The sequence below is a fragment of the Symphalangus syndactylus genome, chromosome 1 (genome assembly GCF_028878055.3).
Source record: "Symphalangus syndactylus isolate Jambi chromosome 1, NHGRI_mSymSyn1-v2.1_pri, whole genome shotgun sequence".
NCBI lineage: Eukaryota > Metazoa > Chordata > Mammalia > Primates > Hylobatidae > Symphalangus > Symphalangus syndactylus.
In genome coordinates this window covers 108,732,124-108,755,766 of record NC_072423.2, presented here as the reverse complement: position 1 = coordinate 108,755,766, position 23,643 = coordinate 108,732,124, and the positions used below count along the sequence as shown (strand labels likewise).

The 23,643-nt window shown below is 58.7% G+C and overlaps 2 protein-coding genes across 2 annotated transcripts; both read right to left on the bottom strand.

Moving 5' to 3' along the window:
* Positions 1 to 4,113: 4,113 nt before the first annotated feature.
* On the bottom strand, positions 4,114 to 11,381 carry TLR9 (toll like receptor 9). The gene is made up of 2 exons (XM_055274779.2): positions 8,562 to 11,381; positions 4,114 to 7,347 (listed from the first exon to the last, which is right to left on the bottom strand). The coding sequence occupies exons 1-2, from the start codon at positions 8,562 to 8,564 to the stop codon at positions 4,252 to 4,254; spliced, it is 3,099 nt and encodes a 1,032-aa protein (XP_055130754.2). The 5' UTR covers positions 8,565 to 11,381; the 3' UTR covers positions 4,114 to 4,251.
* Positions 11,382 to 11,629: 248 nt separating this feature from the next.
* On the bottom strand, positions 11,630 to 22,610 carry TWF2 (twinfilin actin binding protein 2). The gene is made up of 9 exons (XM_055274857.2): positions 22,018 to 22,610; positions 18,062 to 18,139; positions 14,964 to 15,142; positions 14,463 to 14,558; positions 14,146 to 14,250; positions 13,889 to 14,014; positions 12,939 to 13,089; positions 12,679 to 12,800; positions 11,630 to 12,219 (listed from the first exon to the last, which is right to left on the bottom strand). Exons 1-9 carry the CDS (start codon positions 22,490 to 22,492, stop codon positions 12,052 to 12,054), a joined length of 1,500 nt encoding a protein of 499 aa, XP_055130832.2. The 5' UTR covers positions 22,493 to 22,610; the 3' UTR covers positions 11,630 to 12,051.
* Between the last annotated feature and the right edge of the window lie 1,033 nt (positions 22,611 to 23,643).

Sequence of the window (23,643 nt, the reverse complement as noted above, 5' to 3'; positions counted from 1 at the left end):
CACAGTGCCTGATACATAGTGGATGCTAAACAAATGTGTACTGAATGAAAGAAAAAGAAACCCAATGGCAACAGGTCAAGTTTACTAGAAAGACTGAGACAGCTGAAGCAAAACCAAGCAGCTGGAGTTGAGCAGAGTCCTTTGACCTTGCCTCCCTTCTCATAGCTCTAGAAACGGCAGCTGTGTTTTCTCCTCTCTGTACAGAATTGGGCTGGCACCCCTTCCCAGGAAGCTGGCAGTGGGCCTGGGGCACACACCCTCAGAGCTCGGCTGAGTCACACTCCCATCAGATAAAACCATACACCTAGGCAGGCTACAGGGCTTGATGGAAACCACATCACCTCGGAATCATGATTCAGTTCCTTCCTGCTCAGGAAACGAGCCTCGCTCAGCATTCCTGGCTCTGCTGCCTCACAGGAGCTTTCAGGGCTTTCCATTGTCCCTCTCATTCCCACGCCCAGGACCCCATCACCTCCCTTCCTTCAAATGGGATTGTTTTCCTCCAGCTGGGGTAATGTTGCTACCTGAATGCTTAGGAAGATCCACTCTTCCTTCCTTCGTAAGACCCAGAGCCAGCAGAAGCAAGGCCCTCAGGTGCATGTGCCCCTCCCTGCTTCTTGGGGTTATGAGAACAAAGGACCAGGTGATCTGCAGGAAGTAGGCGGGATTCGTGAACTGCTTAAAAATGGAAGTTTGGGCCGGGCTCCATGGCTCACGCCTGTAATCCCAACACTCTGGGAGGCCAAAGCAGGTGGATCATTTGAGGTCAGGTGTTCGAGACCAGCCTGGCCAACATGATGAAACCCCATCTCTACTAAAAATACAATAAATTAGCCAGGCGTGGTGGTGCGCCCTTGTAATCCCGGCTACTTGGGAGGCTGAGGCAGGAGAATCGCTTGAACCCGGGAGGTGGAGGTTGCAGTGAACCAAGATCACACCACTACACTCCAGCCTGGGTAACAGAGCGAGACTCCATCTTAAAAAAAAAAAAAAGAAGGAAAGAAAGAAGGGAAGTTTGGCTTTTATAAGCAACTCTAGTGTGAAACTACGATGTCATGAAAGTTCTCTAAGGATATTTAGAAGCTGACGGCATTAAATAAGGTGTCCTAAAGGGAAAAGGGCAAACTGTATTTGAAATCTTAGTGAACAGACATTCCTCACCTTGAAGTTTTCCTCCTATCAGGTTGCCTGAGTCTCATGCCTGCTCCTCTACTTCTTGTGCTGGGAAGCACTCTCTGCTCCCCAACACGAGGGGACGACACCAGGTCCATGGACTTTCCCAGGAGCCCTGGTCCTGCTCCCACAGTCAGGTACTGTCCCAGCTTCATGTGCCTCTGATGCAACCACATCTGAATCCTGTCAGTGCCCTGGGAGGCACCGGGTGGAGAGAGAAACACTGAAGCCACATCAGTTGAGGGTCCTGCGTGTAAATCCCATCACCTAATAATAACTCAGGCCTGCTCAGCGTTTCAGACCTTTACCCATAGTATACAAACCCCTCCAACGTCCTGCAGAGTGGCGCTGCGCATTCCCATTTATAGAGCGAGCAAGCTGAGGCTCCAGAAGGGGAGGTCACCTGCCCGAGACAACCCAAATGGCAGAACTGGCAGGCAAGCCTAGGCAATCTGGCCCGAGTCCTGTCTCTTTCCTGGCCGTGCTGACGGGCAAGGATGGCCGCTGTGTGGAGGAGAGAGCCTGGAGCCATCTCTGAGCACCCTTCCTGACTACAGTGCAAAGGGCGCTGCCTCCCACCCAGCCCCACCCTGGCCCAGCTCCAACCACTTCCCGCAGGACCTGAGATAGTGGTGCTCGGCTTCTCTGATCACGTAGGTAGCACAGAGCCAAGTGCCACAGACCCCCAGACTCACTCGAGCCGAGCCCAACAGCCCCCCACCATGGCCCGTGTGCTTCCTCTCCAAATGCTGTCCTGAATCTCCAGCCCCAAAAGCATCAGGACTGTGAGCGTGGACAGGGGATGGGGAGATGGAAGGTCCACCAGGAACTGCTGGAGGGTGGGCCTGGCAATCCCAAGAGAGGCAGGTTTGCCTTGCCTCCCACATGCAAAATTCGGTTCCCTGAATGGGACTCTGTTTCCAGCTTCCTGTCCCTGCCCCTGATTGTGGCCAGAATAGTCTCAGAGCCACTCAACAGGGGACTCCCCTAGACTCCAGCCTGGGGGAAAGGACTGATGTTTTCTTTTCTCTGCAGGCAGCCAAGGAAGGATGATAGGTTGGGTCAGAGCCCATGTGGGGTACGGGGCTTCCGATTGGAAGGTCGGAGACCCTCCTTCTTTCAGATGAGCAGATAACAGCGATCTACAGCCCACCACAGGAGCCCCTGTACCCAAGTCAGAAAGAGGATGGCAGCCTAGACTTCCCCCACAGCCATGCCCTGGGGAGTGGGGCAAAAGCAACCCCCCAAGGGCCTGCCCATGATCAGCCCACCAAGTTAGCTGTCTGCTGCCAGCTCCAGCTCTCCTCTCCAGAGGCCCTGAGTGGACGAGCAGATCTCAAACTGGCCTGGACCGGCCAAACCGGGCCCCAGCTCTGACCTGTCAGCCTGCATATTTCTCCCCTGCTCCTCAAAGGGCAGGTTTGGCAGTGGTAATGGTGTAGGCTGCCAGCCCAAGAGAGGGCCCCTCAGGGGCTCCAGGCCTGATGCTCCTCATGGCTCCACACAGAGTGTGGAGGAGATCCTGCTGAGGACAGACCCTGACCTCCCCAAACACTGGTCATTGGGGCTCCCAGCTCTATCCCGAAATGTACACTATCACATATAGACGCCGGGTGCAGTGGCTCACACATGTAATCCCAGCGCTTTGGGAGGCCGAGGCAGGAGGATTGCTTGAGCCCAGGAGCTTAAGACCAGCCTGGGCAACATGGTGAAACCTGGTCTCTACTAAAAATATAAAATTTAGCTGGGTGTGGCCTGTAGTCTCAGCTACATGGGAGGGTGAGGTGGAGCACCTGGTCCCAGAAGGTTGAGGCTGCAGTGAGCTGTGATCCCACCATTGCATTGCACTCCAGCCTGGGTGACAGAGCAAGACTGTGGCAAAAAAAAAAAAAAAAAAAAAGTCAGGCTTGGTGGCTCACGCCTATAATCCCAGCATTTTGTGGGGCTGAGGCCGGAGGATCACTTGCATCCAGGAGTTTGAGACCAGCCTAGGCAACATAGTGAGATCCTGTTTCTACAAAAAAATAAAAAATTAGCTGGGTATGGCGGGCACCCCTGTGGTCCCTAGCTACTCAGGAGGCTGAGGTGGGAGGATCGCTTGAGCCCTGGAGGTCAAGGCTGTAGTGTTCATGCCACTGTACTCCAGCCTGGGTGACAGAGTGAGACCTTGCCTCAGAAAGAAAGGAGAGAGAGAGAGAGAGAGAGAGAAAGGAAGGAAGGAGGGAGGGAGGGAAGGAGGGAGGGAGGGAGGGAGGGAGGGAGGTGGCTTGCCTAGGTGTCCCTTTAATATCAGAATGGAGACACCCAGCAAGCACCTGTAGGTGGAAAGAGAAAGGAGTGGATTCTCCTGTCTGCGGCTCCCAGCTCCCTGCTGCAAGGATGCACCCACAGGCCTTCCTCTCCCCACCCTGAACCAGCCTTCTCCGCCTGGCACAGGCATGGCCACCAGAGGGCGAAATCACCCCTCCACCCTTGCTGCAATTCATTCTCCCCTTCCGTTTTGGAATGAACAGTCCCCATAGCTGCTGCCACTCAAGACTTTGCTGAGCGCCAGAAAGGAACCAAGCCTGCAGCTTCTCTGCCCTCAAGGCATTCCAGTCCAGTAGGTGAGGGAGACAGACAACCTGAGACCCATACACAACAAAGGGGTGCTGCCAAGTCTGTCAGGGGCTACCCCGTTCTGCATGGGAAAGGTAGGGCAGGGCATTCTGCGAGGGGCTAAAAGAGGCCCTTGCTTGGAAAAGAGGGTCCTTGGAAGGACCAAGACCACATCCAGTGACCATCATCAGACTCCCCAGAGAACAGAGCTTAGCAGCTTCCTCCCCTGCAGACCTCTGTCCTGTCTTTATGGCAATTTTCCCTGAGCTGCTTCGTGGAGGCCTGGAGAATTCTCCCTTCCCTCCTCCTGTCCATGCCTCCAGGGAGCTCAGGGTTAGCATCTAGCCTTCGGTAGCATTTATTGAGTGCCTGCTCTGTGCCAGGTATGGGGTGAGGGAGGCAAGCAGGGGAGGGTCAGAGCCAGGCAGGCAGAGGTGAAGTGAGTGTGGAGGTGGCACCATGCAGGATTCCGGCTCAGGGCTATTCGGCCGTGGGTCCCTGGCAGAAGTTCCGGTTATAGAAGTGGTGGTTGTCTCTGGTCAGGGCCATGCCCAGCTGGGCCCAGAAGCTGCGCTGACCACTGGGCTGGTGGGGCCAGAGGAGGACACTCTGGCGGCAGAGGCGCTGGCGCAGCCGCACGTAGCGGGAGCGGCGGCCGTCGGGGCTCAGGATCACCAGCACCACGACGTCCTTGCGGTCCTCCAGCAGGCGCTGCTGGGCCAGCAGGAAGCTGGCGCGCAAGAGACCACTGACCCGGTCCGTGTGGGCCAGCACAAACAGCATCTTGCGGCTGCCATAGACCGAGGCCCACAGGTTCTCAAAGAGGGTCTTGCCAGGCAGCCAGTCACGCTCCTCCAGGCACAGGCGGAGTGCCCAGCGCCCACGGCGCTCCTCCAGCTGCCCCCGAAGCTCGTTGTACACCCAGTCTGCCACTGCGCTCTGCGTCTTGTCGAAGACCACGAAGGCATCGTAGGGCAGGGCATCCTCACCTTGCCCACTTTGCCGACCCCGCCAGGGAAGCCAGGCCAGGCACAGGTAGAAGCAGTACCAGAGGTCCCAGCCACAGAGGTGGTGCAGCATGGGCACACCCAGGCCCAGAGCCACAGCCAGCAGCGAGAGGGCGAAACAGTCCCAGGAGAGGGCCTCATCCAGGCAGAGGCGCAGGTCCTGCGCAAAGATGCTGAGGCCCTGGAGCTGGCCCGGACTGCCACACTTCACCCGGCTGGGCAGACCAGGCACGGCAGCCTGCACCTCCAGCAGGAAGTCCATAAAGGCCGCCCCACAGGCGCAGTGCAGAGGGTTGGCGCTTACATCTAGTGTTTTCAGGGCACTCGCCAGGGGCCCAAACCAGGAGTGGTCCACTGTTTTGAGGGCGTTGGCGCTGAGGTTGAGCTCTCGCAGCTCCTTGGCCTTGGAAAAGAAGCCGGGGGCCACGAAGCTGATGCTGTTGCAGCTGACGTCCAGCCTCCGGAGCCGGGTGCCAGCAGGCAGGCTGCCATTGGTCAGGGCCTTCAGCTGGTTTCCCGCAAGGTCAAGGACTTCCAGTTTGGGCAGGTATTTGAGGCTCCACCACCTAAAGAAGGCCAGGTAATTGTCACGGAGACGCAGCACCTGTAGGCTCTTGGGGAGGTTCTGCAGGGTGCGGGGCAGGAGGGTGTGCAGGCGATTCTGGGACAAGTCCAGCCAGATCAAGCCGCTTAGGCCTTGGAAGAAGTGCAGATAGAGGTCTCCCTCGGCCCACATATGGCCCAGCGCATTGCCGCTGAAGTCCAGGGCCCGCAGCGATGTGCTGCAGAGCTGCTGGGACACTTGGCTGTGGATGTTGTTGTGGGCCAGGCTGAGGTGGCGCAGGGTACGCAGGTGAGCCACGAAGCTGAAGTTGTGGCCCACGCCCTGCATGCCAAAGGGCTGGCTGTTATAGCTGAGGTCCAGGGCCTCCAGTCGCGGTAGCTCCGTGAATGAGTGCTCGTGGTACAGGTCCAGCTTATTGTGGGACAGGTCTAGCACCTGCAGATCAGTCAGCGGCAGGAACTGGGAGCCATTGACTGCCTGCGAGATGCAGTTGTGGCTCAGGCGCAGGCACTGCAGGTGCGAGAGCTGGGCAAACATCTCCGGCTGCACGGTCACCAGGTTGTTCCGTGACAGATCCAAGGTGAAGTTGAGGGTGCTGCAGTTGGGCCTGAAGTCTTCAGAGCTGGGAGTGTCCACTGGGGCCGGAGCAAGGTCCCCGGGATGCAGCCAGACCTTCTCCCCTCCATCTGCCTCCCCCATGGTGGCTGTCAGCTTCGAAGCTCCGCTGATGCGGTTGTCCGACAGGTCCACATAGCGCAGGCCAGGGAAGGCCCTGAAGATGCCGAGCTGGGCCTGGTTGATGAAGTTCATCTGCAGATGCAGAGTCTGGAGCATGGGCAGGCGGGCCAGCGGCCGGAGCGTGGTCTCATCGAGTGAGCGGAAGAAGATGCCGTGCATGTCCAGCTCCTTCAGTGCAACCAGGCTCCCGAAGGAAGGGGCCAGAGACAGGTGGGCAAAGGACACCCTCTTTTGGTAATTGAAGGACAGGTTAAGCTTGCGCAGCTGTGTTAGGCCCTGGAAGGCCTTGGTTTTGGTGATGCATTTGTAGAGGAAGTTCTCACTCAGGTCCAGCACTCGGAGGTTTCCCAGCCCACGGAACCAACTGGCATTCAGCCAGGAGAGAGAACTGTCCTTCAACACCAGGCCTTCGAGACGGCTCAGGTGGCTGAAGGTATCGGGATGTAGCTGGGGAAAGTGACGAGGGCACTCCATGCAGGGGTTGGGAGCGTGGTCGCAGCGGCGGCAATTTCCGCCCACATCGAGCACACGCAGGGCGGTCAGATTGGCCAGGTCCTCAGGCGCCAGTTTGACGATGCGATTGTAGGACAACAGCAGATACTCCAGGCTGGAAGGCAGGTTGCGGGGCACTACAGTGAGGTTGTTGTACTTGAGTGACAGGTGGGTGAGGTTGCCCAGGCCAAGGAGGGCACCTGGGGCCACCTCCAGTGCCTGCCTGCAGGGGTTCTTGTAATAACAGTTGCCATCCATGAATAGGAAGCGCAGGGCATGCAGGCCGGTGAGGCTGGCAGAGTCTAGCATCAGGATGTTGGTATGGCTGAGGGACAGGAATATGAGGGATTTGGGCAGCGCAGGCACAGTCATGATGTTGTTGTAGCTCAGGTTTAGCTCTTCCAGGGTGGGCACAGCCGAGAAGGTGCTAGGCTCGATTGTCATGTGGCAGGGGAAGTGCATGGGGCTGAGGCCAACCGGCGGGCAGTTCCACTTGAGGTTGAGACGCCGCAGGCTAGGCAGGTGGGCAAAGTCAGAATCATGGAGGTGGTGGATGCGGTTGGAGGACAAGGAAAGGCTGGTGACGTTGCCACGGGGTGCTGCCGTGGAGAAGTGGGGCACAGACTTCAGGAACAGCCAGTTGCAGTTCACCAGGCCGTGGGGCTGGAGCTCACAGGGTAGGAAGGCAGGCAAGGTACCCAGGGCCAGGGTCATGGCCAGCACGATGGCCTGTACCAGGAGACACAGCGGGTGCAGGGCAGTGCGGCAGAAACCCTGTGGGGGTGGGAGGGCTGTGTGAGTGGCCGGCCCCCAGCTCCACCTCCATCCACTCCACTTTATGGGCATCTTCCAGCGTCTTCCAATCCCTCTCTCCAAGCCCTACCTGCAGAAGTTCTTCCCTGGCTGCCAAGCCCCATTCCCATCCTCCATGGCTTGTGGGGAACCTGAACTCGGTCTCAGACTCAGTCTTGGACTCAGAATTAGGCCTCAGAACCAGGACTGAGACCTAGAATCCGGACTTATGATCTGGAGCTTTCACCGTAACCAATCCCTGGCTATACAAGGCCAGGCAAAGTGGCCCACGGCCCCCCCGGTCTCTCCCCAACTTTCCCTTCCTGCTCCTGAGCAAGGTGGCAGCTGGCTCCCTCCCCTCCAGCTGCCCTGAAATCCACTCTCTGCCCTCCACCAGCCACCCACAACCCCTTCCTTTCCCTTCGGCCAAGATTCAGGCAGGTGTGAGAGTCTCCCACTATGGCCCAGGCCGGCTGCCTCCCAGGTACCCTGGCCAGTGGGCACTGCACAGCTCCATCACTCTCTGCCTGCCTCACCTAGCCCGAGAGCCCTTGCCTTATGGGTCAGAACAGATGGAGAGAGGGGTGGCCAGCAAAGTGCCACACAGAGCCAGCCCCAAGCTACAGGCCCAGTGAGACCCAAACCCAGGCTCCAGCCCCAGCTCCATCAGTGCCTCAGCCTCCTCGTCCCCTCTGGGGGTTTGCGTCTCATTGCTCAGAAGAGGGCTTCAGTGGCCGGGCACGGTGTCTCACACCTGTAATCCCAGCAGTTTGGGAGGCCGAAGTGGGTGGATCACCTGAGGTCGGGAGTTCAAGATCAGCCTGACCAACATGGAGAAACCCTGGCTCTACTAAAAATACAAAATTAGCCGGGCATGGTGGCACAAGCCTGTAATCCCAGCTACTTGGGAGGCTGAGGCAGGAGAATCGCTTGAACCCGGGAGGTGGAGATTGCAGTGAGCGGAGATCAAGCCACTGCACTCCAGCCTGGGCAACAAGAGCAAAACTCCGTCTCAAAAAAAAATAAAATAAAAAAGAAGAGGGCTTCAGCTCTGAAGTCTTCAGGATTCAGCGAGTGTCCCCAGGGCCATATGGGTGACAACCCGTCACTCTTGCTTGCAGCTGCCAAGCCCACCTCTTTCCCCACCCCTTCCCAGGATATCCCCTTCCCCAGGGGACTGAGAGCTGTTGTCCTACCATGCTGGGGGGCAGGGGCTTCTCCAGAGGGTCTGGCGGGCAGACTGGACAGCAGCTGCAGGGAAGGATGCTTCACACTCGAGGTCCCTTCCCACGGGGGCAGCAGCGGCTCAGAGAATAGAGGAAGTAAGACTTTTATACCAGCCTAGTAGCTCCCCCTCCACTCCACCCTGCCCACAGTGAGGAGGACAGGGTCCCATGAGTCCAAGGCCATTTGCATAGTCAAGTGGCAGACAGCTCCTTCACCCCTTCCTCTTTCCACTCCCCTCTCAGACAGCCTACATCCCATGAGGGCCTCACACCTGTCCCCTACCAAACCCAGGGAGGAGCTAAGGCCCAGAGCTCAGGCAGAGAGCAGGCAGAGATGGGAATTCAGGGTAGCACCTCTAGTGGGTACACCTTTCTGGGCACTCCCCATTCGAAGAGGACTCTTCCACTCTCAGGTCTTGGCTCCCGCACCACAGCTGGTACCCTCAGGACAGCGGCTACCGACTTGTCCTTTCCTGCCCTTGTGGGCACCATCTCCAGGGTTCTGCAGGGCCTCGTGCATGGAGGGCCAGGGTGTAGCTTGAGTGGGAGGCTGGGCTGCACCTGCCTTCACCACAGCCTTGCAACCTCTTCCGGAAACAAGACCTCCTCCTCCGCATTCCCAAAACCCCTGGGGCCCCATCAGAGCACACACCACATCACTCCAGATGGGGCTCCTAGAGGCCAGGTGTGCGCTGGCCCAGCGGGGCCCCCAGCCAGTCCTCCCCGTCAGTTCTTCCCACACTCCTTCTGACCTAGGTGACAAGACTCAGATTCCTCAGGCCCAAAGCCTCGGGTGACCCCGGGCCCCTCAGCAAGTTCTGCTGGGTCCACCACGCTGAAGGGTGTGCCCGCAGCCCACCGCCCCCATGTCCACCAGCCCCACCCTCTCTCCTAGACCCATGCAGGTGCCACCGCCCTTCTGGCTGTCCTGCCCTGCTCTCCACCCTCCAGGGGCTGGTCACATCCAGCCCCTGGAGGGACCTGTTCAAACCTAAGTCACACTGGGTCCCTCCTCTGCTCAGATCCCTCCCTGGCTGACTCTGGAGTCAAAGCCACAGTCCACAGATGGCCAACAAGGCCCTATGGGACTTGCCTCCCGCTGTTCCCCTGAGTGTTCTCCAGACCCACTGGCCTGCTTGCGGTTGACTGAGTAGCATTCTCCTGCCTCAGGGCCTTGGGATGTGCTGTTCCCTCAGCCTGGAAACTCTCCCAAGTCTCACATGACCCCTCCTTCGCCTCCATTACGTCTCTGCTCCCATGTTACCCTCTCAATAGGGCCATCCGGCCTTCTTACAAACCTCCCACCCCAGATCTGGCACTCCTGAGCTCCTTTGCCTGCTCTGTGTTTCTCTTTGTCCTAACATTTTTTAACTGCTAGCACACCAGATCATTGATCTTTCATGGTTTATTGTATATTGTCTTATTCCCCTGCTGGAATGTCAGCTTCTTGAGGGCAGTGATCTTTTATCTGCATCCCCAGGATCCAGCACAGTGCCCAGCACATGGTAAGTCCTTGATATCTGCTGAATTATGTGTACCCAGCAGTCAGCTCTGGGCAGGCACAGACAGGGTATTTCTGAGTGAAGGCTGAATGAATGAATGGTTGCTGCTGGGAGGAGGCAGGCTGCACATCTGCCAGCCTGCTCCCCCCAGGCCCACTCTGGGTGGTATCATGGCAGGCAGCCTCCAAAGTGCCAGGCATCCGGGTGGCTCAGCAGCAGGGGGCGATGGCGTTGTCTTCCTGCCCACCTGGGAGTATTTAGGTTGGGCAAGGACAAGCCTCCTCTGGGTCCTAGCTAGGGTCTGGCTCTCCTCTCTACAATTCTAGGGGCTTGAGCAGGGGCTCAGAAAGGTGCCAGGGATAGAATGCTGCCCTGAGCCAGGAGGGAGAGCAGTGCCCACTCAGTAGCTGGGCTGCAGGCATCAACCCCATGCTTCCACTCCTGCCTGCCTGGGGTGGAAGGCACCTGCATTCACTCCCTCCATCCACCTCAGAGGCATACACCAAAGCTCGGGCTCCTGTGGAGCCCCAAGCCCGAGACTTTCCCAGAGTCCCTTAGACCAGGGACCCAGATCCCCATACCCAGCAGTGGCCCTGCCTTCCTTGGAGGCAGAAAACCAGACAGGCCAGTAAGCTGACAGAGGGGTCTGCACACACATGTACAGACCCATGCACGTGGACACACTCAGCTTGGAGACACCAACACCGATGTCCACAGAAAAACTTGTCCTGGCCTCAGCCCAGGGAGGCTGGGAAGCCTTCGAGGAGGAGCCCTTATCCCATGTGGGAGGCTGCATAAAGCCCCTCTTAGAGATCCTTGTCCTAATTCCCCAAACCTGCAAACACGTGACCCCAACGCCCCACATAGAGTGTGGCAAAAAGGACTTCGCAGATGTGATTAAGTTACCCATCTTGAGGGGGGTAGGTGGTGGGGTCGGGGAGGGTGAATGCAATTACAATGTCCCTTATGAAATGGAGACAGAGGGAGATTCGACTACAAAAGGCCACAAGAGCCCAGAGGCCCAGGGAAGCAGAATCAGAGATTATCACCTCTGGCTTTGAAGGTGGAGGAAGGGGCCCCAAGCCAAGGAATGCAGCCAGAAAAGGCCAGGAGATGGGTTCTTCCGAGGGGCCCAGACAGAGCCAGCCCTGCCAACACCTTAATTTTGGCCCTGTGAGACCCATCTCAGTCTTTCAGCCTCCAGAACTGTAAGAGAATACACTTGGGTTTCTTCTAAGCCACTTAGTTGGTGGTAATTTGTTACGGCAGCCTCAGCAAATGACCATACGCAGATCCCTCATGTCACAGTGGAGGCGCACCTGCCTCTCCAGCAGGGCTCCTATTGACTGGGAGACCTGAGTGAGGCTGCACCCCCCCTCACAGGCACAGCCTCTCCCACACACCTGGCGGCGGAGTGCTGGGGCTCCACCTTGCAGGCCGGCAGTCCCCTCTTCCCTGTTAGGAAAGGACAGTTATATGCACAAGACTGCCCAATTCCCAGGGCCAGAGACGGTCTCTCAGGGCCAAGCACAAGTCTTGATTTAAAAATATTTGATTCTTTAGAAAATACAGCATTCAACCATCCCAAACTGCAGTGACCCCTGCCCCAGCCCTGACTGACCCCACCTCTTGTGGCCAAAGGCTTCTGGGCTGTGCTGGGACCCTAGTCTCAGCTCCCCGGGAGGCCAGGTTCATTCCAGGCCCCTGACCCAGCCCCCTTAAGCCAGCCAGGCAGGGTCCCTGGACACCCTGGGCACACAGATGAGATGCAGGGACAGCAACAGGGAAGGGTCACAAAATGCCAGCCCGGTGGCCCTCGGACGCTGCAAGTGCGTTCAGCTGCCAGCCCTCCTGCCCTCCCAGAAACACTTTCCTGGAGCCCAGGAAGGAGGATGGTGGCAGGGAGCGGAAGGCAGGCAGCCCCACAGTCCACACGCGGCCGGCCCTGCTCCAGCCTCCTAGCTGTCATCCCCATTTTCACCCGGGCCGCGGATGAGGCGCTTATGGCCCCGCTTGCCCCCTGGGCCCTTGGGCTTGGCGAAGGCCTGCTTGAAGGCATGTTGCTTGGGGTGCACCTCGTCGTAGAGGAACTCTGCCGTCAGCTCTGTCCCATCGCCAATCTCAATCTGCATGGGGCAAGGCAGTGGTCACCCCAGTGGGAGGGGCTCTGACACACACCACCCCTGGTAGCCCCCACTCCTGGGGCACCCCTTGATCTCACATCCTAGCCCTGGGGTCTCCTGGGGTCTCCCCTTGAATCCCCACCTGGAATGCCACCCCCAGGAAAACAAGAGCTTAGGGCCTGCTGCCCTGCATGCCTTGGACTCTGCTCGCCGGGGTCACCTCCTCCATGTCTCCAGGCCCAGGGAAAGGACATGACATGGTAGCCAGGACTTGGACTTTTCTGAGCCGCCAATCAGCTGGGCAGCCTTGGGCCATGCATGTCGCCCCTTGGGCCTCAGATGCCCTGTAATCAACACGGCAGCAACGATTCCTGCTCTGCTGTCATCTCAGGACCCCAGCGCCCCACATGGAGATTGGGGTGATAGGGCCTGGGGAGGCGAGGCCCTGGGGAGGGCGCCTACTTTCTTGGCGATCTCCAGATGGAAGTCCTGCTCCACAGAGTCGAGGAGGCGGCTCTTGCAGCTGGAGTAGAGCATGCGCTCCTTGATGCTGCACTTGTACCCCGGCATGGAGTAGATGAACACTGTGGGGGGGGCGGGAGGTGAGTCTGGGAAGCCTGGGAAACCTGCTGACCTTCGCACCCAGAGCGGGCCCGCCCCACTGCAGACCAGCCCTGCTCCCACCCAGCCACAGGCTTGGTGGCCCTGCCATGGCCACTCACCTACAGACTCAAGGGGGTCGCCCTCATGGGTGTGCTTGTAGAGGAAGAAGTGGTAGCGGGCAGCATCTCGGGGCACCCGGGAGGGCAGCTGGGCCACATCCGTGGGCTCTGTGTGCACCAGCTCGATGGTTTCCCGCTCTAGGTCCAGCTTCTGCCCAGGGCCAAGGGAAGATGGGAGAGCACCAGGTTGGGGCGGGCCCAGGCCCCTCTCCCCAAGAAGCCCTCAAACAGGATTAGCTGGTGGGCAGGAGCCTGATGTGACCTCCCTCTCCCAAGACTCCTCTGCAATGGCCATCCCTCCATGGGGGTCCCTCTGAAGAGGCCAGTCCTGGGCCCAGCCCAAACTCTGCCCCTTTGAAGGTTGTGCTAGAGAAGGAACTCCCACCAAGGGTAGTAAACGGTAGTGACTCCTGGGACAGGATGGTGTGGAGGGTCTCAGCCTCAGGGAGATACTGTCACTGGGCCAGCCCATCCTCAGAGGCAAGGCCTCTGGCAGAAGCATCTTGGAAGGGAGGAGTCGTTTTGCTTGAAAGGGGCAGCCAGAACGGCCAGGGCAGAAGGACCCCGCCTAGGGAAACGGGGTGGCCAAGGAGACAACAGAGGGAATCTGTGACAGGAAGGGCCTCAGGGCTGAGGGGTCAGTGTGACCCCAGGGCTATGGGTGGAGGGCAGAATGGGGCAGTGTGCTCACAGGTGTACCTGTGTATAAGCAGGGCCTGGGGACAAGGGACCAGAGTGCATCTATGTGCACATAGTGGCTGCGCCCGAGGCAGAACAGGTAGGGATCAGGAAGAGGTGGGGTGGACCATGTGTTCCCAAGAGCACATGGACAAGCTGAGGGGGACAGACTGCAGGCTGGTGGGGTGGGGACTCCATGTACATCTGCGCATGTGCATGGGCAGGAGTAGGGGTGGTGGCAGCGTGTCCCAGGGTAGGGAGCAGGCACCCACCATCTGGATGTAGTTGACCATCTTCTGCTTGAGCTGCTGGAGTGCCCGCTGGGCCTCAGGCTGCAGGGGGAAGGCGAGGCCCTGCAGGGTCTGGTGCTTGCTTTCCACACTGATCTCTGTCTTCACCTGTGGGTAGGGGAATGGTAAGGGAGGCCCTCATTGGCCCAAAGCAGGGTGTGGCTCCCAGGCAGCACAGGCTGCCACTGGGCCGATGGGACCCTGAGGGCTCAAGGCTGGGGCCTCTGCTCCCCACCCACCTCATTAATGCGGATCTGCTGGAGCTCTCTCTCGGCGGAGGTCAGCGGGGCAGGTGCCGCACAGGATGACAGGTGTTTCTGGTACCCAGCAAAAGAGAGGTCGTCCTGCAGGGGTGGGGGTGAATGCAGAGCCATAAATGGGCACCTGGGGATGGGCTAGAGGAGGCCCACCAAGCACGCCAGCTTGCAGCCCTTAGACTCCCCCAGCGCCCCCATCTTCCTCCCGAGGCTGGCACTAGCTTGCTCTCTGACCCTGCACAGTGACCCCTCTCTGTGGGCCCAGGATTGTGTCCTGGTAAGTCCTGGCTTAGGGTTACCTTCACAGTCCCGAAGAGCTCATCCTTGATGTGGCCACCTCCAAATTCCTTTTTCACTGTGGCCCGTGTGGCCGCATACAGCATCTTCAGCCGCACCTGAAGGGCAAGGGCCAAACCATGAGAGGCCTCTGGGCAGGGCTGCCTCTCCCGGAACAGACAGGTGCCTCTGGAGGAACCCGGTGGGCTCATTGTGCTGGCACACCTGGCAGAGGGCCAGCCCGGGGCCAGGGCGCAGCAGGTGGCCCCAGCTAGCAGGGGGAGCCCTCGTCCAGCCTGATCACAGCCTCCAGAGCCAGGCTGATGCCTGGAGAACGAGAGGTACCCAGGCTGTGGGCACAGGGCCTTGACCCTCTCTCAGACTCCCTCGGGCAGGGCCTGACAGCTCTTCCTCCACCCTCCAGGGGCAGGCCTGTGTCCCCTCTTAGATCCCCCAGGGCAAGGCCTTGTTGTCTGGCTCAGCCCCAGCTCCCCCTCCTCACTCCCCACTGGCCCAGGACTCACGGGGGAGTTATCAGGCGACCAGGCGAGGAAGAGCCATTCGAAGCCCTGAGCATTCTGTGAGTCGAGGCGGTAGAGCAGGTAGCAGGGCTGCTGGGCGTCCAGCAGTGGCAGCACAGCCCTGTCATAGTCCTGGTCCCAGCGGCCCGCTGGCTCCTGCGAGGCACCCAGCACGAGCTGCTCTGGGGGCAGAGGCTGGGTAAGCAGCCACTCCCAGCTCCCACTGCACCTCCCACTGCAGAACTCCAGCCTCGCCGTGGCTGCCCAGCTGGCTCAGAGCCGCCGGCTGCCCCTCACCTTCCCTGGAGCCCCCAGGTCCCAGAAGTATGAGGCTGTGTGGCTGAATGAGTGAGCAAGGGAAGGCACAAAGCTGCCACCTTGGGGCTGCCCCCCTGCACATCCCCAGCGCGTGCACACCCGTGCACACCCCCACACACACACACAATGTGCACAGGTCACCAACAGAAACAGCCACACAAAGACACACAGCCGTCAGCCCCTCACAGACACCACACCCCTGGGTGCTCCCTTGGACCCCACCTCCACCGCACAGCTGCTCAGCCCACAGTCCCCACGAAACTGCCTCCTGCTCGCCTCCTCCCCTGGGGCTCCAGCAGAAGAACTGCAGCAGACCCCCCTCAGGACAAATGTGCTGAGGGGCAGGTCACAGCCCCAGGCCACAGGGACCTGCAGGGGCAAAAGCCTCTGGGAAGGAGGAGCAGGGGCTCTTACCAGACCTTGCATAAACAGACATCCTGCGGCTACCTGCCAGCTGCAGTCCCCTCGAAAATGTCACAGATCCTTGCCGGGCGCGGAAGCTCACGCCTATAATCTCAGCACTTTGGGAGGCAGAGGCCGGCGGATCACCTGAGGTTGGGAGTTCTAGACCACCCTGACCAACATGGAGAAACCCCGTCTCTACTAAAAATACAAAATTAGCTGGGTGTAGTGGCTTGTAATCCCAGCTGCTCGGGAGGCTGAGGTGGGAGAATCGCTTGAACCCAGGAGGCGGAGGTTGTGGTGAGCCGGAGATCGCGCCATTGCACTCCAGCCTGGGCAACAAGAGCAAAACTCCGTCTCAAAAAAAAAAGAAAGAAAGAAAGAAAATGTCACAGATCCAAAGCAGCCACCATTTAAGTGCCTAGGCACTACAGGCCTGCCAGCTCCTTGGCTGAATGGGGCATCCAGCTGCACTTGTAGACTGGGACCTCATCTGGGCACCAGACACCAGCCTGGGTATACACAGGTCTAGCGTGGAGCAATAACTGGGGCAAAGGGGCAGTCAGCCTGGCTGGGGGTCCCAGTGTCAGTCCACCAGACTCTCCTGATGGGGGCAGGGGCCCCGATGCCTGGACGCCCCAACAGACCAGGCCCTCTGAGGCCTCGGCCTCCTCACCTGCCCACCCAGAACTCAGACGGGATCACAGTCATAGTGACTTTGAGTAGTCACGGCCTGTGTTGGCCCCTACAGCACTGTCAACATCGCTTAATTTGTTGCTAACATTTTCAAACTGGGAAATTTTACATAAGAAGTAGAATTCTCAGCCTCTCTAGAAAAATCAGGCCCTCTGGCCACACTGGAGCCACCCTCAGTTGGAGATGGACAGTGGCTGCCCATCGGGGGCCTGGACCCTCCTGGGCACTCCCAGGTACCCCAACAACTGTCATGCAGAACTGAGATAAAAGTCAATCCAGAGATTCCTCCTGTTTACAATCTTCAGGGACAGCCGGGCGCGGTGGCTCACGCCTGTAATCCCAGCACTTTGGGAGGCCGAGGCGGGCAGATCACGAGATCAGGAGATCGACACCATGGTGAAACCCCATCTCTACTAAAAATACAAAATTAGCTGGGCGCAGCGGTGATCGCCTGTAGTCCCAGCTACTCGGGAGGCTGAAGCAGGAGAATGGCGTGAACCTGAGAGGCAGAGCTTGCAGTGAGCCGAGATCGCGCCACTGCACTCCAGCCTGGGCGACAGAGCGAGACTCCGTCTCAGAAAAAAAAAAAAAACAGTTTGCAGGGACATCTTGTCTGGGAGGCAACAGGGAAGGCCGAGGACTGGGGTCAATGAATGCAACTGCCTTTTTAAGGGTGGGTGGCTGTGGCCTGCCACTCCAGGAAGCCGTCACTAATATCCTGCCACAGTGACCCCTGCCCAGTCTCTGAGGGCATCAGAATTTGGAGTCCCTGGGCAAAGCACAGCCAAAGCCCTAAAACTTGGAATGGCAGACCCTGCTTTGAGCCAACACAACGCGTGAAAAGTCAGCTGAGCACCAGGCCCATTTGGGCAGCCATCCAAAGTGCGCGCTGCTGAATGGCTACTGAGAAGAGCTGGGAGGACCTCTGGGGAGCCTGGCCCACCCCAGTCCCAAAGTCTGTACCCCTCACCCAAAGGGACAGTCCGTTGGCATGGAGGAAAGGGGAAAAAATGTTCTCTGGCCTCTGACCTCCCAATCCTCCTCAGTTTAATCCTCTGCCTCCCCAAACCCTCCCCACTTCAGGCCTCAGCTCAAGTCCCAGTGTCCCCAGCACTGCTCTCTATACAGCTCCCAGGTCCTCAGGGGCGAGGCCAAGGTCCAGCCAAGCCTAGAACCCTCCCATCCTGCTCTCAGATGAGCCAGACACTGGTCCCTTCTCCCCATCATGGGGGCACTTCCAAGAGAAGGGTGCAGGATCTCCTTAGGTCTCCCCTCGGCCAGCAGCTGAGCCAGGCCAGGCCACAAACAAATAGGGGCGGGTGGCACCAGCCACAAGGGGCGGTGCTGGATTCACTTATCCCCTGCCCCTCTGCCTAGCCCAGCTCGGCATCCTGACCAGGCCCATCTGAATATCCATGCAGCCTCTGGGAGGTGGCAGGATCCCAGGACAGGGCTCTGTTTGCTGACCCCAGCTTCGGCTTCCCGCTCTGCATAACAGTTGACAATCGCGCCCACCTCTGATGCTGCCCTGTGAGGCTCTCCTTTGTAAGGATGGCCTCACACCCATTTCCAGAGTGGGAAATTGAGGTCCCGGCAGGCCAGGGGCCAACATCCTCCTTCCCCCACCCACAGAGGCAGCAGAGTCCACCCCCAAGCCTATGCCCTGGCCCGTGAGGGGCACTCACCGTCCTCAATCACAACCTTGATGAGCCGCACAGACCCAGCCCGTGCCTTGGCAAAGAATTCCTTCAGCTCCTCTGTGGCTATAAGAACAAGAAACATGGTGGGGGATGAGCGGGCAGAGTGGACAGAGACGAGTATGGGGCCTGCTCTGTCCCACAGGGTCTGGTGGCTGAGCTGGGAACCAGGTCAAATACAGCCCCCCATGTGACTGGGAACCTGAGACAGCCACTAACACAAGCTCCCAAATTTAGCCAGCAGAGGTGGCAGGCGAGTGGCCTGCTGGCTGGGATAGGTCTGATGATGGGGCGGGGTGGGCAGGGATGGGACAGCCCACCAGAAGATGGGCAGGCTCTGGTATAAGCCAGGCCAGCCACAGTGAATAGCCTCCATCTGCCCCGTCCCCTAGGATGGCCGAGCTCTGGGCTGGCCTGGGCACACTCAGCACGGTCATATACACAGACAAAGGAACACAGACAAATGCCCCCACTGTGCAATGACCACTATGCCCATTCACTCACACACACATAGCTCAATCCAGCATGTGTGAATGTAACACACAACACGCATGTGTGACAGAGGAACAGAAATTCAAACACCCTCATACATGAACACATGCTCAGTTGCTCAAACACAAATAGACACACACATTTAGATACGCAAACACACACAGAGATATAGTCCCTGGCTTGCTAACACGCACACAGGCAGGCAAGTGCAGAGCTTGGCTGAGACGTGTGTGCAGGCAACAGGATGTATCAAAGTATACACAGACGCACATGGACACGCATGACACCCATGTGTGCAGCCCCAGTCCCAGCCCTCCAGCCAGGCTGTCTAACCCTGAGACCCTGAGGAGCCACAGCCAGCCCAGACACAGCCCTGTGGGGGGTGGGGGGATAACATGCCCTTAACCCTCAGGCAGTCGGGGCAGCTTCTAGGAGAAGGAGTGGCCCCCCGAAACTCACTAAGAGACTCCATCTTGGTCAGGTGCGGTGGCTCTCGCCTGTAATCCCAGCACTTTGGGAGGCCAAGGCAGGCAGATCACCTGAGGTCAGGAGTTCAAGACCAGCTTGGCCAACATGGCAAAACCCCGTCTCTACTAAAAATACAAAAATTAGCCAGGCATGGTGGCATGCGCCTTTAATCCCAGCTACTCGGGAGGCTGAGGCAGGAGAATCGCTTGAACCCGGAAGGCGGAAGTTACAGTGAGCTGAGATCACACCATTGCACTCCAGCCTGGGCAACAAGAGCGAAACTCTGACTCAGGAAAAAAAAAAAAGAGAGACTCCATCTTGGTCATTGGGCTGTAGAGCTGGAAGGTGAGAGCCAGTGAGTGACCAAGGACCCCAGGGCAGAGGTGAGGACCATGGTGAGAGCTAGGGAGCCATAAGTGGTGGATCTACTAGTGGACAGGGAAACCACCATGGTCCACGTGGGGAAGGGCCCTGCTTGAGTCCCTGGGTGAGCAGGGCTAGGCCAGTGTGACCTTGAGGCTGCCCAAGGGTCCGGGGAATTCCGTCAGGAACACAGCTGGAGGCCTGAGGTCAGAGAATATTTATAGGGCCAGGACTGGGCAACTCAGGGGCGGGGGGGCCTTTAGGAAAACAAACTCTGGTTATGTCCTCAGGTGCCTCCCCTTGCAGAGTGACTGTTAATCTGAGACCTCAGGCTATGCACCACCCTCCAAGGCCACTGGGTGGGCTGGGCCCCAACTAAGCTCAGCAGGCCCTTAGGGCTCAGAGAAACACGGCATGGAACTGTAGGCAGGTGGACACCGTCCCACTGGGCCAGGACAGAACTTTCCATTGGCAGATCCCAAGCAGGTCTCTGAGGCCCCAAGCCTGGCCTCTGGGGCTCCACCTCTCCCTCAGCTGTGTGACCCCTGACCTCTCTGAACTTCAGTGTATAAAATGGAGATAATAGCCCCAAACTTGGCAGGGCTGTGGTGAGGGGTAAATGGGAGAAAGGGCTTGGCGATGGTGGCCTCTATTAATAACAATTAATCTTTTATTACGATAGTAACAGCAAGCTGACTGTGCTGAGCTGCCCCTTCTACCTGCCCAGACCTTCCCAGAAGGAAGGCCAAGAAGCTCCCCTAAGGGACAGGCCGACGGGCCCCTTCTAGTGTTACCAGGGCAAACTGACACCCCAGCAGGGAAAGGCACATCCCTGCCCACCCCAGCCCCAATGCCTGCCCAGCCACCATCAATAATCCAGAGGCCAGGCCTGGGACACTTGAGCCTCTATTATCAATGATTCATGAACACCCTCCCTCCGACTCCAGTGAGCCTCACGTTACAGGTCCCTTTCCTGCCCTGCTCTGAGGTCAGCAGATCCACACCTATGGTCGGGACAGGGCTGGCACTTGGTCCTCCAGGGTGATCTCTGCTGCCAACCTCCCTGGCCAGAAATGGGAAGGAGTGGGGTGCTCACAGGTGGAAGGAGGGCTGGGGGCAGCCCAGTCCCCAGTGACCCCCTCAGTGGGTCTGTCTCACTATGGGAAAGGAGGGAGTGAGGCAACAGGGAAGGGGTATGGGGTGGCTAACTTCCTGGGATCTCCTCCACCAGGGCTGGAGGCTAGGAGGCAGCAGCTATGACCAAACAAAGGGGAAGGAAGAAGCTGGCCAGGAGGCAGTTCCCTCCTGTGGGGCTGAGTCATGAAGCCCGGCCGCCAGCTCCTCCTGGAGAAAGGCTGGCCCATCTGGGAGCCCTGGCCCTGACCCAGGCCCCTGCCTTGGCCGGGCCAGGGAAACCTTCCCAGGGCAGCCCGCCACCAAGTGGCTACAACCGCACCAGGATTCAGGTGGTCAGGCAGGTCGATGGTGGCAGCCCCAAGCAGGGGATCCTAGTGTGGTGGGAGGGGTGGCTGATGGCCAAATCTGCCAGGCTGTCTGGGCAAACAGCCTGGGCCTTCCCCACAGGCCAGGCAGCCCTCTCAGGCCAGTGACAGATGAGGACACTGAGCCCCAGGTAGAGTCAGGGCACCTGGCTCCCAGCCACTGCTTCTCTCACAGCCAGTCCAAGAAGGAAACTGGGACCCCTGGGGGGAGGGGGGTGATGTGATGCTAGGGGATGGTGAAGCTTCCTAGGGATGGGGGCTGGGGGTGGGAGCTGGCCTGGATTCTTTAGGGCCAGGACTATCCCCCCAAAACCCCATATCTGGACCTCTTCCCTGTCTGCAGCCTGGAGCTGGGATCTTCCAACCAGACTGAGGCAGACTCAGAAAGTCACAGTGGAAAATGGGAGGGAGGTCAGAGGTCAAGGTCAGATAGGCAGCTTTCTCCATCCCACGTAGAAGTCTCCGTTCCGGGTTTTCCCTAGCCTGGGGAGAGTGAGTGTCCTGGAAGGAGCAAAGGTCAGGGCCTTCTCCTTACACACATACACAAGCCCATTCAAGTCAGACACATGCGGTATATGCATCCTTGGCAACAAATGCACACTGAGATGCACTCCAACTGTGCACACACACAGACACCCACATACATGTGCACACTGCCATGAAACACTGATGTCTAAAGAAGGTCCTATGCGACCTACAGTGTCCATTCAAACAGCCACTAGTGCCAGTGCATGAATGACCCTAGATGTGCACAAGCGAGTCACATCCAGAGGTGCACAGGCAGGACTGTACACGGAAGACGTGTGCACATGCGTGTACACCCACTCCCGGAAAGGAACAAAAATATACAGATGGGCACACACAGCCACATTCATCTCCAGGTAGGCACACAGATACTTCCACCCCAGTTGTGTACGTACATGTACACCCACTCCTAGCTATGCACACCACGTCCGTACTCCCCTAGATGTGCCCACCCCAGGCGACCCGCGGCTGCAAAAGAGAACAGGAAGCTTTCTCCCGGCTGGTGCGGGGTGGAGGGAGGGGCCGAGAGCCGGGGAGGGGGCGCTTCCGAGAGCCGAGACCGAGGCCCCCTGCCCGCCCGCCATCCGCCCTCACCGTGGATGCCCGTCTGGTGCGCCATGTCTCGGCGCTTCGCTCCGTCCGCGCCGTCGAAGCCCTCCGCTTGACCCTGGCCCGGCTCCGCTCGCTGGACCAACAGAGGAGGAGGATGTGGCGGAGGCTGTCGAGCCTCGCGCAGCTTCCCGGGCGGTGCCGCAGGACCCGCCCCCAGCGGCGCCCCGCCCCTGACAGGCGCGGCTGGGAGGCGGGGACTCGGGGCCGCGCGTGCGCGCAGCCTGTGCCTCGGTCCGGGTGGGTCTAAGGGTGATGATTGATCCGCCGTGCGCACGCCAACGCGTTCCTCTGTAGCAGGAGAGGGGGCCTGCGTGTGACTGAGCGTGCGTGGGAGGACGCGCGTGTGTGTCTGTGCGCCCTGATCACGGTGGTCTGTGGGTGGGGCGGATCGTGCGCGCGCGCCCGATCTGTGCGCCCCAAGCCAGGTGGGTCTCCGAATAGGAGTGGGTCCCAGCATACACGGGTTTGCACCCAGGAAGGGGTCTGCCTGTGGGTGGGCGCGCCAGCTCTTCCCCAGGGGCCGTTTCTTGAGCGCCTCCCGTGGGGTCCTGGGCACCTCGGGGTGGTCATGGCCGCTAGGCTTTGCCCTCACGGGCTCAGGCCCGCCTTCATCCACTAGATGGAGTGTATGGTGGTGAGAGCCCGTCGAGACAGTGTGAGGGGCTGCCAGGAGAAGGCGAAGATTGGAAGCCTAGAGGGGAGAATGAAACAGTCCAGCAGAGTGGAGGGAAAAGTTTTCTTTCTTTCTTTTTTTGTTTTTTTTGTTTTTTTTTTTAAATTTGAGATGGAGTTTCGCTCTTGTTGCCCAGGCTGGAGTGCAATGGCGCGATCTCGGCTCACTGCAACCTCCGCCTTCTGGGTTCAAGCGATTCTCCTGCCTCCGCCTCCCGAGTGGCTAGGATTACAGGCATGCGCCACCATGCCTGGCTAATTTTGTATTTTTAGTAGAGACGGGGTTTCTCCGTGTTGGTCAGTCTGATCTCGAACTCCCGACCTCAGGTGATCCGCCCGCCTCGGACTCCCAAAGCGTTGGGATTACAGGTGTGAGCCACTCACTAGTCCCAGCCAGAAAGGTTTTCTGAGAAGAGGGCATTGCATGTGCAAAGGCCCAGAAGTTGAAAGAGGGCCAGAGCCTGGTGAGGAACTTCCCATGTCCTAATGACCTTCTGTGTCTATATCCAGCAGCCTTGCCTTACTGGTACCAGTACCTGCCTGCTGCTACCAACCAGTCAACATGTGGCATCTTCCAGGCCACTGTGATGAGTCAGGGATGAGCATCTGACTCTGGTTGCTCCAATCAGCTTGTCCAGGGGCTTTGGCTGGGAAGATCGGAAAGGAGGCCAGCTTTTTGGGCTGGGGTTGCTGAGAGACATGATGATGAACTGTGTGGCCTACCTGGCATCTGGCCCCAGCTTCAGCTCCGTTTACTATCTTGCTCCCCACCCTCACTAGCCTGCATTGAGGCCTCCTCTGTGCCCCCCAACCCCTGAGTTTCTCATCCCCAGAGAGCCCAGCATACACAGAATTGAAGGGTTTTCTCATTCATCTTCCTGTGCTCACCCTGAGGACTGGGCCTATGTCATCTGCTAACTACTGTCCCCCCAGCAC